The 15,996-nt window shown below is 40.1% G+C and overlaps 1 protein-coding gene across 3 annotated transcripts in view; it reads left to right on the forward strand.

Annotated features, from left to right (window-relative positions):
• Positions 1 to 8,091: 8,091 nt before the first annotated feature.
• THUMPD2 (THUMP domain containing 2) overlaps positions 8,092 to 15,996 on the forward strand; it is a 35,930-nt gene continuing 28,025 nt past the window's right edge. For 2 of the 3 annotated variants that reach the window (XM_043604102.1, XM_043604103.1), the window contains exon 1: positions 8,092 to 8,244. In XM_043604102.1, the coding sequence (XP_043460037.1) occupies positions 8,119 to 8,244 (126 nt within the window). In that variant the 5' untranslated portion in view covers positions 8,092 to 8,118. The remainder of the gene's footprint in view (positions 8,245 to 15,996) is intronic. The other variant, XM_043604104.1, reaches the window with a different exon arrangement.

Consider the following 15,996-nt stretch of genomic DNA (forward strand, 5'->3'; position numbering starts at 1 on the left):
GGGGCTGGAGGAAAAAGGAAATGGGAAGTTGTTCAGTTTTGCAAGATGAAAAAGTTCTAGAGATCTGTTGCACAACAATGTGACTACAGTCAACACGGCTGAACCACACAGTTAAAAATGGTACATTTTATGCGAGGTGGTTTTTACCACAATTAAAAAAACAGAAACGCAGCAAAAAAAAATTCTGGTAAATAAATCCAAATAGAGGGATAAAGCTCAAGAGCTAATGGGAGAAGAATGACTTTTTTCATTCATCAACATCTTTGCAAGTGGGTAATGATCCAGCTACCTTTTTCAGCAACTATCTGTCTCTGCCCTGTGATTTCAGGCTTTGTGATCTGATCTGACACCTACCTTGCTTAGAAAGGGATCAACAGAGGTAAACGTCAGTCACTGCCCTCTGGGACACCCAGAAACACCATAATGGGAAAGGAATCAGCAGGCCAGACAGTCAGAACATCAGACCATGGCATGTACGAGTTCCAAAAATCTTTAAAGGATTCAGCCTGCACCATTTTTCAGTCCTCTTTATAAATAGGCCAGTATCTCACTGATGATTCCATTCATATATTTGAAGATACTGAAGGCTTTTCTTAACCTTCCTTCATTTCAGCAAGCTAAACAATTTCAATTCCTTTTAACCTTTCATGTAAGATTTATTTTCCTTAGCTCCTTCTTTAATTTTTCTCCCTGAACTTCTCCACTTTCATATCCATGTCAAAACGAAATGATTATAATAGTCTGAAAACTACCATGCTAAATCATAGTTAATAAATATAAAATTTGTGGTTAGCTTATAGTCCACTTTAGCAGTTAGGCTTATAACAGCTAGATTTGGATTAAACTTGTGCCTACTCTTTCTCCGTATTTTTTCCTTGAATTTGCTCCCATCAGATTTATCTTAAGACATTCTTTTCTCAAATATTTGAATATCACTGAGAGTACCTGGGTACAAGGCGAACCATAATTTTTGGGACACCTGGGTGGCTCAGTCAGGTAAGCATCCAACTCTTGATTTCAGTTGGGGTCATGATCTCATCGTCGTGAGATCGAGCCCTGCATTGGGCTTTGTGCTGAGCATGGAGCCTGCTTGGGCTTCCCTCTCTTCCTCGCCCCACCCCCCATTCTCTCTCTTTCCCTCTCGCTCTCAAAATAAACAAATAAACCTTTTTAAAAAGGGATTTCTTGGGGCACCTGGGTGGCTCAGTCAGTTAAGCATCTACTTCGCCTCAGGTCATGATCTCACAGTTCATGGGTTCAAGCCCCACATCCGGCTCTGTGCTGACAGGTGGGGGGGGAAGGCTAACCATAATTTAAAGAAGAGAGAAGAGCAAGAAATTTCTAAATCAAGTTATCACCTAATGCAGTTTTCAACAAAAGTTATGTGTAGGAATATTTTTAATTCTGTGTATGACCAGTCTGAAAGAGCAAATGTGTATCACATTGCTCTGGAATTATTTGGATTAATGATGGTTTTGAATTATTTGTTATAAGTGCTCTACCTTCTGAGGAAATCAAACCCTTTAGAAATGTCACTGCTATTCTTAGTCCACAGACAAAGAGCCTCTAAGTTTGTAACAGCGTTTCCCCCCCCCTCCTCCAACACACACGCTCTTTCACAACTTTAGAAACTCATCATTTAAAAGAAGCCAAACTCACTACCACAGTGAGGAGAATGCTGCCAACTTAGAGAGCATGTGTGTTCAGCCTGAAGTCTGGGAAATCCACACTAGCATCTAACATCCAATGCAGACAACCAATATAACATCCAGTACAAACTATGTACAAGGTCCGGATAACAGCTTTACACAAGTCTGATTAATGTGATTAATCTATGTGCTAGTGCAAAGCTAGTACTAAGTGAAATTTTATAGAAAAACTAGCAGAAAGTGAAAATCCAAAAATATAAAATTGAGAATGTTAGGCTCAACCCCTGATCATAATCCCCCTTAGTTAACCTGCCCTGGGTTGCCCCAAGATTGCAATGTCTACCCATGCTTAACTATTAGACACTTGGTTTATATCAAATTTATTGTTCCAGGTGAGGGACAAATTCAGCTGCACCCAGCTGTCAATGGCATTTTCATTATTTGCCATTGGCCTGCAGCACCCCTCTCTGCACATTCCTTGTTAATAGACCCACACACTTAGGTTTCTCTTGGCAGCTCTGCTCTGAGTTTCTGATTCTGCTGAATTTTCTGACCAAAGTCAACCAGAGTCCATGTAAAGGGTATCACAATCCCTGACACTTTGAATCCTAAAATACCTCAGGCAAAAAGCTATGTTTTGTCTATTTGTTTTACTGAAATTTGGGGTCACTGAAGACAGTTCACGGCAGCACCAGAAACAAATTTCAACTGAGTACTGAACATCCTTAGAAGTCCTTCAGGTACCATACTATAGGCCATCTCTCATTGGTTGTTTAACCCCACCGGCCTCAGTTTCCCACACTGTTGCCCCATACGTCCCCTTTCCTTATCAGGTCTTTCCCCCCTCAGGACATTCCCTATCTTCTGTTGACTTTTATGCAGAACAGTTTGATAATTTCTATATTTCTCCGCTTGGTGACTTGAAGCCTTGCTGAATTCTATCAAGGATATTTCTTAAAGATGATTTGGTACCTAAGATGAATTCTGAGGCCAGCTTTTAGTATTTTTCCCAACTTGGCTACATTTAGATCTTTTGAACTTTGTGAGGCAGATAATCTGTATCGTTTAAGTTGACCAAAGTGACAGGGCAATAAAACAACGTGTCTTGATTAAAGATGTGAGTATTACCTGCCTATAGTCTAGGCGCTCAGCTAGTACCAAATAATTTCCGGCATCATGTCCTACTCTGAAGGTATTTCATGGAGGAACCAAATGATAGCCTAACCTTATATTGCAGGTTGCATGCTTTTATCTTGTATCTATACTGTTTTTCTGTTTAGCCAAGTAATTCATATTATAAAAAATTATAACATTAAATATAAGTAGTATATTCTTAATTATTAAATTTCAAACTTTTTTTTTTAATTTTAGAGAAAGAGAGTGCACGAGAGGGGGAGAGGGGCAGAGGGAGAGAGAAGTAATCGTAAGCAGGCTCCACACTCAGCATGGAGCCCAACGTGGGGCCCGATACCACAACCCTGGGATCGTGACCTGAGCCTGTATCAAAAATCAGATAGATGCTCAACGGACTAAGCCACCCAGGCACCCCATAATCAAACGTTTTGAATGAAAATTGTTGAAAGGCAAGCCTGATTATATTTTTCTGATATGTATCAGAAATAAATTTTCAAGGGTGCTAAAATCTATTTTTCAAAATAGCACAAAATGTTCACGGGCAGTGAAAAATTATTGCCCTTCAACAACAACAACAACAACAACAACAACAACAACAACAAAAATACAGAGTTGAAAACATAATAAGCTTGCTTGCTCCACAGTCCATTCTCAATGATCATGCCAACAATAGAAGGAAAGTTGACTGAATTAGGCCAACATTCTAATAAAATCTTCAGATTCTATTCTGCCAAATACCATTCACATTAAAACAAGGTACTCTGTCTGTATTTCTGAAGAAATAGAATCTGTACCTTGGTTGTTTTTGTTTATTTGTAGATCACATTTGCTTGAGTTTTAAGGTGATTCTGTTTAAATTGCACTGATAAAACAGGCAAAATAAATGACCATCTACTAGAAAGGAGGGAGTCTTACCAGAAAATGAGAGAAATTTCAAAATATGGGAATCCTAGCTGGTTTAGGATATTTGAGGGGCTTTCCTCATACTAAGAAATATGATGATTATTAATAACAAGCCTCTAATGGAAAAGAATTCATAGTAAATATACACATAAAGGCAGTACAAGAAAAGGAATATTAAAACAACAGTCTGAGTGAGGTGAACATAACTGCAAGAAAATGGCTTTATTTTATTTAGGCAATATAGTTCATCCAAGTAAATTAAAGAAAATTGTATATTCAGTCATTTGTTCAGTCAGCAAATGTATCAAAGAAATAACTTCCATACCCCCTTCCAGATGGGATGTTATAAAGGTCTATCAGATGTGAATACAGTTTTATGAGCTCAAAATATATTTAAACAAATAAAATCACATCAAAACCCCTAGTGTTTTGAAATATGCGTTAAATGCATGTCACATTTTTCCAAAAAAGCACTGGATACCTAGACTCTATTTGTACCTCAAAATAATAATGAAATAATAAGTTCATGCATAACTAAAGCAAGATAATACATATAAAGGAATTTTCCCTCTAGATCACAACACGGAGATTACACTTTTTGAATTTTGATGTTACATTAAAACTACAGTGACATAAACACTAATGAATAAATAATGCTCCACAGGCAGTATTGATATACACAAGGCACTAATGTTCTGCTAAATTTTCTCTTTTCTGACTATGTATCTCAAGGAAGCACCACTCCAGGTGGTTACCGTGTGCACGTAAGTGACTACTATACAGCCCATAGCTTGTTCTCAAACTGTGTTTGCAGTTGCAGCCATAAAAATATGTTGTTTCCTTCTTTCACAATCCACACTGACTTGGTTGGAATGTGTGTGTCCAACAGACTTCTGTGCCTGTATCTGAGGCTTTACCACAATGCCACAACTCCATTGACTTCTAAAAAAACTGTAAGATCCTAAAGCTACTACGCTGGGTTGTGTGAGCAAAATCCACTGTATCTCCACCGTATGCACAAACCTTGGGCAGGGAGCTTCAGAAGACAGAGAATGTCCTGATTTGGCAAAGATGCTCAGAGGGAGACGAGAAACCACAAACATAACAAACGTTCACTGGACTTCAGGATAAGTTCACTTATTCAACTTCATTTACTTACTAAGTGCCTACCATGTGCCAGGCTCAGCTGCTTTCTTTTGCTCACCATATATCACATTTTATTGTCATTCTTTGTATGTCTCTCTCAGCAATCCGGCACCATCACCATTACCACCCATTAAACCGAACGTTTCTCACAGGCTGGAACCTTGTCGTATTAACAGACATACTGACATGGAATCAATAAATATTTATGAATGAATAAATAATAAAGGTATAAAATATTATGTAAATGGAAGCATGCTAGAAAGGCAGTAGAGAGCATTCTGAAGAAGTGGCATTCTGCCTCAGTCTTAAAGAAAATAAATGGAAGAGAGAATTCTAGACAAAGGGAGCAGTGGAAGCAAAAGCCTGGGAGGAGGGAAAGAGTGGGTGTTTCAAAGAAGTTGGCAATCGAATCCATTTGGGATACAGCAATGGTTCCTGTTCTCCTTAGGAGAGGGGCCTGGCTCAACACCAACCCCACTCAACTGTACCAGAATACAGGGGTGGGGGGCAAATATGACATCGAAAAGACCCCTAAGGTCATTCTGACAAGTATTCCTTGTTAAGTGATATTATTTATAAATTGTGTGGGGAGGGATAGAGAGAACGGGGTCCCTCTATCCCCTCAGTGCCTTCCATTGGCCTTAGTCCTCCACCCTTATCCCCATATCGCACTCACAAAGGCCCCTGGTGGTGTGGTGGTTATTGCAATCCCTGCCAGCTGAAGAGGACATCTTTAGTGAGTGGGTTTCCAACTAGTTACATTCCATCCAATTCAGCACACATTGATGGAGAGCCTACCATAGGCAAGCCAGTGTGCTCTTTATGGATGCCTAGATCAATGAGATCATCCCATCCTCAAGGATCTCACAACCTAAAGCATTTGCATTTTAATATCTAAGTACATGCATCAAACGTTTTTAAGAATGAAAGGAAATGCCAATTACACCAAAACATGGAGATCTTGAAGCAAATAATCAAGCCCTAAATTCCTTAAACACTCCCACTTAAAAGTATATCTGTTGTAAAATTGTTTCTGCCAACCACCAGCTCCCTACCCGTTGAATATGCGATATTGAAACAGCAAAGCTCAGCTGGATATGCAAAGCGTCTATAGGGATCAGTGGTTCTTTTCCAGTAGAGACATTTTTTTAATGAGAAGCAGAAATGGAGGAAAGAGTATTTGAGTCACACAGAGAGAATTCCAGGCAACTCTCCTCTCAGGGAACCAATTATTTTCTCCCTAAAGAGGCAAAACTCCACCTATTTCCTCTCGTCTCCAATACTGTATGATGAAAGGCATTCCCGGAAGCGCTGTGCTACAGCAAGGCCCAAAGATGAGCAAATGCACTTGACTCCCCGACCCCAACTGAAACAAGAGTAGCTCCAGACTGATAGTGCTGACCAAAGGTTCTGGGTGGGGGAAAGACCACAGAAGAAGAGAAAAGAGGATATAAGGGGAAGATTGGCTCTGCAGGACTGAGCCTCAGCTCAGCAGTGGTTTGGCAGGAGAGCATGTTGCTAGCCAGCCCTACACTGGAGAAGTCATTTCTTCATCCTCCATGGGCAGTGTTACCATAACATTAGCCCTACCACCTGTCTACCTTGATCCCCATCAACTTCCCAACTCATGTAATTATGCTCTAATAGCACCTAACTGCTGATGGGGCCTTCCTGTCTGCCCCACCCCGCCCCCCCCCCACACACACTCAAATATTCACTCACATCTGCATCTGAGTCTGGCAGAGAGTGGGTATCCAGTATTTGTTGAACTATATGTCTGGGTGCTTACTATCTTGGGTACAGAATGTAGGAAGTACTAAGGAGGTTTCCTGGGTGTCCCCAGACATACTAGAGTACCAGGAATCACAAGGCATAAAGCTAAGTCAACTGCCAAAAGAATGAAAACATAAATATGGAGGCAAAAAAAAAAAAAAAAGAATGAAGGAAACTAAAGAATGTGCCAACATGAAAGGTTCTGAAAAGAAGTTTTAGGACTGAAATTTTGATACAGTCATGTTACATGATTCCATAAGAATTTTCATAATACTGTCCAAGTAGACCATGAGCTGGGGTGAGGTGGGGAGGAAGAGAGGTAGTATCTGCCATTCATCTAGGTATCCCATTGAACCATGTAAGAGGCACTTGCCAGAAAGATAGCCAGCCATTCATTTAATAGTTTCTATACACTGTCTCTTCATATAACCACATGTCAACTTCTATACAACAACAGAGCTTATGTAATGCTGTCCACTTTGTGATATGGATTCTATTCCTCCCAAGTAATATTTTCATTGCCAATTCAAAATTCAAAATTGGGCACCTGGGTGGCTTAGTTGGTTAAGCATCCCACTCTTGACTTGGGCTCAGGTCATGATCTTGCGGTTTGTGAGATTGAGCCCCAAATAGGGCTCTTTGCTGCCAGGGCAGAATCTACTTGGGATTCTTTCTCCCTCTCTCTCTCTCTCTCTGCCCCTCCCCTGCTCTTTCTATCAAAATAAAAAAATAAACATTAAAAAGAAAGAAAGAAAATTCAAAATTAGAGTAGTCCCTTCAAATACTGTTAAGACAGCCAATTAAACCAGGTGGCCCAAACTAGACAGTGCATTCATTACCTTCATGGTGAATGAACTTAGAAGTGCAAGAAATGTGAACATAAAAGCATTCCACTGGAGAGTGACAATTTCTGCTCTTGGTCCTGAGGATTCCCAACTTTGGCCCAATTCTTGGTGAAGACAGAATAGGGCTCCTTACATCAGGAGAGTAATGGCGAGTGATAAAGAAGAGGGGAGGAGAAATTTGGGAGAAATAGAAGCTCGTTATACTGGCTATCAAGACAAACCTCAGCTATATGCCACTTGTCCCTTGGCCTGTTTAGGAATCAACTTCCTCAATCTCAAAAAGAAGACAAATGGATTAGATGATATATACCGTTTATATAGATTCCAATTACAGATCCCAACTGTATGCCTTCCATGTGTGACTCCAAATAGTTCCAAATACCTAATCAGGGAAATTCCGAGCAGTTAACCAAGGAGCCCCCCAGCCACCCCTCCGAGCTGACCCGCTCCCCCGCCCCCCCACCGGCCCCACCACCCCCCCACCGGCCCCACCACCCCCCCACCACCCCCCCACCGGCCCCCACCGTCACCCCGGGTCTCCCTGACAACCCTAGCCTCAGACTCCACCCTGCCCCGCGGCCCCAGTGCCCGCCTCCGGGAGAGCCGGGACTCGCCGCGCGCGCCCCAGGCCACGTGACCCCGAGCGGCGGGGCCGCGCCCGAGCCGCCATGGCGGCGGTTCCTACAGATTCCGGTTCGCGGCCTGCAGCGGGCGCCCGGTTTTTCTGCACCGCGGGCCGCGGCCTGGAGCCCTTCCTGATGCGGGAGGTGCGGGCGCGGCTGGCGGCCACGCAGGTGAGTCGGCCTCGCTGCGCGCCCGGGCGGGAAGGAGGGCGGCCCTGCCCCCGTCCGCGCCGGGTCTCCCTCCCCGCCAGGGTCCGTGTAGACTCTGGAAAGCAAGAGCCTCGAGCCCCCCAGCTCTCAAGCCCCAGGCCTCGGAGTTCTGACACGTCCTTTAATTACTGCAGGAAAGAATCCCCAGTCGTTCTCCCTTCCACATTACCGCGTATCTCTCATGCCTGTATTTTTTTTTAAGGCGGGAAGGAGTTTGAGGCAAGGTATTTCCTAGATTCTTTACAAGAAGGTACTGGATAGTGCCAATAGTTAGACCCGTCACAGAAGCCTTTCTCCAGCCTTGTAAATACAAGTACAGCCTTCAGGTTGTTACTGGACTTGTCAGTTTCCTGACAATGATGGTATTTACCCCATGGGATTGATACAAGGTGCGTAAAGTACACCTTAAACACCGAGTAAATAGTAGCTAGAAAAATAATAGTCTTGGAGGCTTCGTAGTCCAGCTTCTGGAGGGAAGTAACAATTGCTGGTGTTAATTTCAATGACATGAACAAGGTTTTAAACTTGAGTTTAGGTTCTAGAACATGCTGAGCTGGCTTCTTGAAAGCAGAGGGAAAAGATGTAATAGAAACAGACTCCACTGACTTAATGGGCTGTATATGACAGTGTGAATCATGTGTTTTTGGAAAAGGAAAGCTTACTAAATGAAATTGACCACGTCAGTCTTGCAGCCCCTATAGTGTGCAGCCCCTATAGTGTTGGAAGCCACAAAAGGATTTTCTGCAATGAGGGAGTTGGGGGCATGGGGGATAGAGGGGGGTCACGAAAAATGACATCAGCTTTATTAGATTACCAGCCACTTGTGGTTTTGGTCGCAGAATTTAATAGAGCGCTGAATACGGCTAATCTAAAAAAGCAACAATGTAAGAATTGCCCACATTGATTAAGCATGTTCTTAGGTCCTCAATCTGTACTCACCTGCTTAATTTTCACAACACTGTGAGGTAGACTCTACATGTAACAGAAAAGGAAAATGAAGCACAGGTTAAGTCCAAGAAATTATTCAAGTCATGTAAAACGGCAGACCTGGGATTCAAACCCAAGCTGTGAAATCAGGCATGAGTAGATAATCATGTTTAACCCAGGCAGGCCAGTACCCAGGTCCAGTTCCTTCCATTACATCATGCTACACTGGTTTTTTGTTTCTGTTTTTGTTTTTTAATATTAACTTAGAGCTCTTAGTATGAAAAATAGAAGCCTTCACCCAACTGCAATACGTTGAATTACCAAAATTATCTTATCTGCTTGTCCTCCATCTTCTCTAAAGACAAAATGAGATGTGAGGGGAGGGGGTCTCCTCACAGCAAAAAAGTTCAATTAATTATAGGGACAAACTTCTTGGCAATGAGAGGAATCAACCGCAAGATTTGGGGATTTCCATATTTTGATTGTGCCTGTTTTAAGGACAGATATGCTTGGAAATGGGATCTGAACAAATAACTTCTGAAATGTCATCTCTAGTTCACTAACTCTCAAAGTTAAAGCAATCCCGAAAGAACAATGATAGGATCTAACATTTATAAAGCACTTAAAACGTGTCCGACACTTTTATGTACATGATATGATTTAATCCACAGAAGAATCCTATGGGAGACGTCATTTCCCCCCTCTGTTTTACAAAGAAATAAAGAGAAAACTGATGCTCTGTGGTGGAGCTGGGACTTGTATCTGGATCTTTATTGCTTTGAAGCCCAGGTGCTTTACTAGTACACTAAATTATAGTGGGAAACTTCCCCGAAGCTTGTAAGTTATTTCTGTGACAGCGTGGAAAAGAGTATATGTAGATCTCAGAGGCAAAAAACATGTGTTCAAATTTTAATCTTCCTTTCATAGATTTTTTAATTTGGGGTAAATACTCAAATTTCTGAGCCTCACTTTCCTTGGATAGAAAATGGAGAAGATTGTACCTACTTTAAAGGATTAAAGCAAACCTTGAGATAAAAATTGATAGCACGTGTAGCACAATGTCTTGCAATTAGTAGGTGATCAATGAATGTTCCCAAAGAATTGGTTGCACAGGAATACTTAAAACCATTCGTGCAGTAATAAGAGTGTTAGAAACTTTGATTTGCTTCAAGAAAGTTAATATTGTAAAGTCCGCATTTATAAAATGAATTTAGAAGTGATTGTTTCCTTTTACAGATTAGTCATGCCTTTCTAATCGGTGTTTTAGTGGACGTAAGAATCATGCAGGGAGCTTGTTGAAAATGTGTGTCCCTAGTTGCCACCCCCCAAAACTTTTCTTTTGGTAGGAATGTACATAGCTCAATCGTTTGCATTTTAACTTGCAAACTCTCCCTCCTTGGAGGACTGATGCAGGTGCTTCCTCCAACATGCAGCTTGCAATAGAAAGTGTCCTGTGTATTCTGTTCAGCTTTTTATCACGGAGAATTTCAAACATACACGAAGTAGAATAGTGTGGTGAATCTCACGTGCTCACCGACCCGCTGCAACACCGATCCCACGGTGAATTCTGCTCCATTAATGCCCCTCCCACTCCACCGATGTTATTTTGAGGCAAGGCCAAGATATCACTTCATCTGTAAATGTTTGCCTATATAGTAGTCGTCCTTATCCATGGGAGATACATATTCCAGGACCCCCAGTGGATGCCTGAGAGTATGGATAGTACCGACCCTATATATACTGTGTTTTGCTGTATATACATACCCATAATAAAGTTTAATTTTTAAATTAAGCACAGTAAGAGGTTAACAATAACTGAATAGGACATTATAAAAATATACTGTCATAAAACTTACGTGAACAAACATGTTTTCTTGCTCACTCTCCCTCTGCCCCTCCCTCCCTCTCAAAATATCTTATTTGTACTGTACTCACCCTTGTTGTGATGATGTGAGATGACAAAATGATGAGACGATGCGTGGCGCATGACGTTAGGCTACTATTGACTTTCTGAGGATACTTCTACTTCGGAAGGAGGATTGTGCTTGACGTAGCCTTAGGCTGTTGATCTTACGTCACAGGTCGGGGGGGGGGGTCATCTGCTTAGGAACCACGCAGTTAAATGCAGTGACTGGTTAAATGCAGTGACGGCAGGAGGCTATACTGTGGATAAGGGGGCTACTGTATATCTATAATGAGAGGACTCACAGCATAATATATATAGTATAATATAGAAGACATCATACAATGGCTCTTTTTAAAAATATAGACCACAGGGGCGCCTGGGTGGCTCAGGCTCACAGCGCGCGGAGCCTGCTTCAGATCCTCTGTCTCCTCCTCTGTGCCTCTCTCCCGCGCTTGCGCGCTTGCGCTTGCGCGCGCGCGCGTGTGTATGCGTTTGCGCGCGCTTGCGCGCTCTCTCCCTCTCTCAAAAAAATTTAAATTTAAAAAATATAGAGGCGCCTGGGTGGCGCAGTCGGTTAAGCGTCCGACTTCGGCCAGGTCACGATCTCACGGTCCGTGAGTTCGAGCCCCCCCGTCAGGCTCTGGGCTGATGGCTCGGAGCCTGGAGCCTGTTTCCGATTCTGTGTCTCCCTCTCTCTCTCTGCCCCTCCCCGTTCATGCTCTGTCTCTCTCTGTCCCAAAAATAAATAAACGTTGAAAAAAAAAAATTTTAAAAAATATATAAACCACAATATCATCACATCTAAAAATAATTCCTTATCAAATATCTAGTGTTTAAATTTCAACTTTCTCATAAATGTCACTTTTCAAGTTTGTGTATTTGAATGAGGATTCAAATAAGGACCATGTATTTTGATTGATATTCTTTTAAATCTCGTTTGTTATCAAAAAAATCTTAAGTCTCTTTTAATCTGTAGATTTCCCCTCCATCTCTCCCCCGCCCCCCCCACCACCAGCAATTTATTATTTGTTAAAGAAGCAGGGTTGTTTGTTTATCCCATAGTCTAGAGCAGGGGGTGGCCATTTTTTTCTCTAAAGATCCAGATTGGGGTGCCTAGGTGGCTCAGTCGGTTAAGCTTCCGACTCTTGATCTCGGCTCCACTCTTGTTCTCAAGGTGTGAGTTTGAGTCCCATGTTGGGCTTTGCACTGTGTATGGAGTCTACGTGTAAAATAAAGGCCAGATAATAAATATTTTATGCTTTGTAGTTCACATATGTGGATCACTTGTTGTTCTTCTTTGTTGTTATTGTTTGTTTTTACATTCCTTTAAAAATGTAAAAACCATTCCTAGCTCACCAGGCCTCATTTTCTGAGCCCTAGTCTAGAGCTGTGGTGTCCAAAAGGGTATGGTGGCTATTTTAATTAAAATATATGACAAAAAAATTCACTTTCTTAGGCACATTAGTCACATTTCAAGTGCTCAGAAGCCATACGTGCTAGTGTTGACTGCATTGGACAGCACAGGTTATGGAATATTTTCATCACCACTGAAAGTTGTTGGACAGCACTGCTAGAAGTTCCCCTGATCTAAATATCGCTAATTGCATCTCCATGGTGTAGTTTAACATGTTTCTCTGTCCTCTCTATCTCCTATCAACTGGAATCTTGTAAGTTGTATCTAGAGTTTGGTCAGAGTCAGATTAGATTTTTTTTCCACTTGGTGGTAGGGCAAACTTATTTATAGGTTTCTGGGTATTTTTAAATATTCAATTTATATTGTATAATTACGTATTTTTATATGTATAAAATATTTTATATACATACATATGTTTATTTTACCTAGATTACTTTAAAATTAAGAAAAATTAAGCTATAACAATGTATAATGTATTAAATACTGCTATTATAACAATAATAGCAAGAACAGTTATTTTTAAGATAAAATTCAGTATAATAGAGGTGTGCCTAATACCAGCTAGCCAGAAAGGCCCTGTCAATGGATTGATTGGTCTTTGTAAACCCACATAGCAAAGACTTTTAACCCAGGACCTGAACTTGAATAAGCCAACCAATTTTTAATTTTTTAGTAGGGTCATGGTGATAGAAAGTAGTGGGGTAGAGCTAACCAGATAATTGGATTATTTCATAATTATTTTATTTAAAGGAGTAATTGCGTAGATTGATATTTTTTAATATCCTGTGCATTTCTTGCAGATTGAATGCTTTTTTAAAAATTAATTAAAATATATTTTTAATCCTTTCTTCTAAAATGAACCAAAAAAGCTCACGTACCACCTCAGCTCTTCACTTAGCAATGTATAATTAATTCTAAAACTAAATGGCATTTGTAGAATTAGGAGAACTTTGGTATCTCCGTATCTTCCTATGCATTTTGCCAAGACTTAAACTTTTAATTTTTGTGTTAGATTTGAATGCCTGAATTTTAAAAGAAAGGCAAAAATGCTAACTGCTTAGATAGTCTAGCTGATAACAGAAGTGTTTTTACTTTAATAAAGGCTGTTAGTTCATCTTCGAAAGTGTTAGACATAAAACCAGCTGGTTTTAGACACTTCGTTATGACTTCATTCCAAATGGAAAAAACAGATTGTATATATAAATAAATTTTCAAGTAACAAATATTAGGGTGAAGTATTCTAAAATGCCACATTTCTCCCCTAAGTATTATAATTGAATATGATCAGTTACAAGCAACAGAGAAAAAGGTTAACACCAGCTTCAGCAGTTTTTGAAGTCATAAGCACCAAAATTCACTCTCCCCACTGCTTTAAGATATCATACTTCATCTTCACAAAGGGTACAACATTATAGTGCTTTCATGTATATGATTATTTGATTCTCATAATGACTGTCTAGCAATTTAGTAAACTACTTTTGATTACATGCTTATTACTTGTAAAAGGAATGTAGGCCTTACATTAATTTTTAAAGAAAGAAAATGTTGCTTTTGGTTTTGAGAGTATATTTAGCATTTTAATGCTTCAAGACATTATTCTTATGATTTGATTCCCCCAATAAATTAAACCTTTTAGGTCCTCTTAATTAACTTGATTTTCAATCATGTTCTTTATTTGTTCTTCCCACCACCCCCAAATGATGATATTTTTAAAGGAAGTTTGCTGTGTAAATTGTTTCCCTTCATATTTCAACTAAGTAAGAAAAGATCTTTGTACAGTTAAATAACTATAAATTAATATCTAGATCATTGACTACTTAGATTAAAATCACTGGTCCAGATGTTTGCATCAGTTTGTTTATAGGACTTGAATCTTAAAACCATACATCTTCAGTACAATACTTATTTCAATTACCCCATAATCTTGGCAATGTATTTCATGTCTGTTAACTTGTTTTGTGATGGCTTTAATATCAGCTATATTTTTATGTCAGGTAACATAAAATCTAAATTTTTTAAAAGTTACTTTTTAAGGGGAGCCTGGCTGGCTCAGTTGGGTAAGTGGCCAACTTCAGCCCAGGTCATGGTCTTGCGGTTCACAAGTTCAAGCCCCATGTCAGGCTCTGTGCTGTCAGCTCAGAGCCTGGAGCCTGCTTCAAAATCTGTCTCCCTCTCTCTCTGCCTGCTCTCATTCTGTCTGTCTGTCTCTCTCTCTCAGAATAAACATTGAAAAAAAATTTTTAATAAAAGTTACTTTTGAATATTTTTTTTTCAAGTTCTAAGCATTTTGAGGTATGTATTTAGTTTTGACTTCATGGGAAAACATCACCTTTGTAATGAGAAAGAAGTGAATTCTAGAAGCCAAAAGTTCTTATTTTAGTTACTTCCTTATGACCTTAAATATTGATTCCTAAACATTCTTCTCATTCCCTGCTTTCTCCATCTATCTTGGTCAGATGCATTGCTGGGGCTTTTATTTTTATTTGTTTCTCTGGCGTTACTGAGATATAATTGACATATACCATTATGTAAGTTTAAGGTGTACAACATGTTGATTTGATACATTTATAAATTGCAGATGATTACCACCAGAGCATTAACTAACACCCCTATCCAGTCACATAATTACCATTTACTTTTTTGTGGTAAAAACATTTAAGATCTATTAGTAGCTTTCAATTATATAATATAGTATGAGCTATAATCACCATACTGTACATTAGATCCCCAAAACTTGTTAATCTTATAATGAAGTATTTGGGCTTTAATTGGTGTCAACCTAGGGCTTCCTCTGCAGATTCTTCTTCATCAAGCTAGAATGGTAACCCCAGAAATTACCATCCCCAGAGCTTAATTAGACCATGTCAGATCGAAAATACAAAAACACTTGGAGTTCAAGTTCCCATTGGACGGGAGCTGCCTAAACACATGGGAAACCCCAAATTCCCCATTACCTCAGTTCTAGGAGATAACTTAGAACCATATTAATCAGCTGATGGCCACTGCTAAAGGGAAAACTTTAAGGCATTCCACATCCATCCTGAGCTTGGGAGGGCTGGGTTGATTCCAAAAGTTTTAGGACTCCATTGGTATTGAGATCCATTTCCCATACCTCACTAGACTCTATAGTTAGTGCATTTTTCATTTTCTTTCTTCTCTGGCTTTTACCACATATCCATCTTGCCTCCAAAACCTCTTTCTGGTGATGCATATTTCTTGCTGTTATCCCTTTTCCAGTTCCACAGCCAAGTTTCATTATTTCTACCTTGGTAGTCTCCTTCTTCCTCTGACATCACATTCTACACTCAGTACTTTATGCCTCTTCCAAAGTAATTTTTTCTGCTAGCTAATTCAGTGCTGTCATAGCTTTCATCAAAAGTCTATAATGGTTGACCATTACCATCTGGGGTACTCAAATTTTCACGACCATTTATCAAGCTGGTCTGAGCTACACCATCCATCCACC

Source organism: Prionailurus bengalensis, chromosome A3 (genome assembly GCF_016509475.1).
Source record: "Prionailurus bengalensis isolate Pbe53 chromosome A3, Fcat_Pben_1.1_paternal_pri, whole genome shotgun sequence".
In the NCBI taxonomy this organism is placed as follows: Eukaryota; Metazoa; Chordata; class Mammalia; order Carnivora; family Felidae; genus Prionailurus; species Prionailurus bengalensis.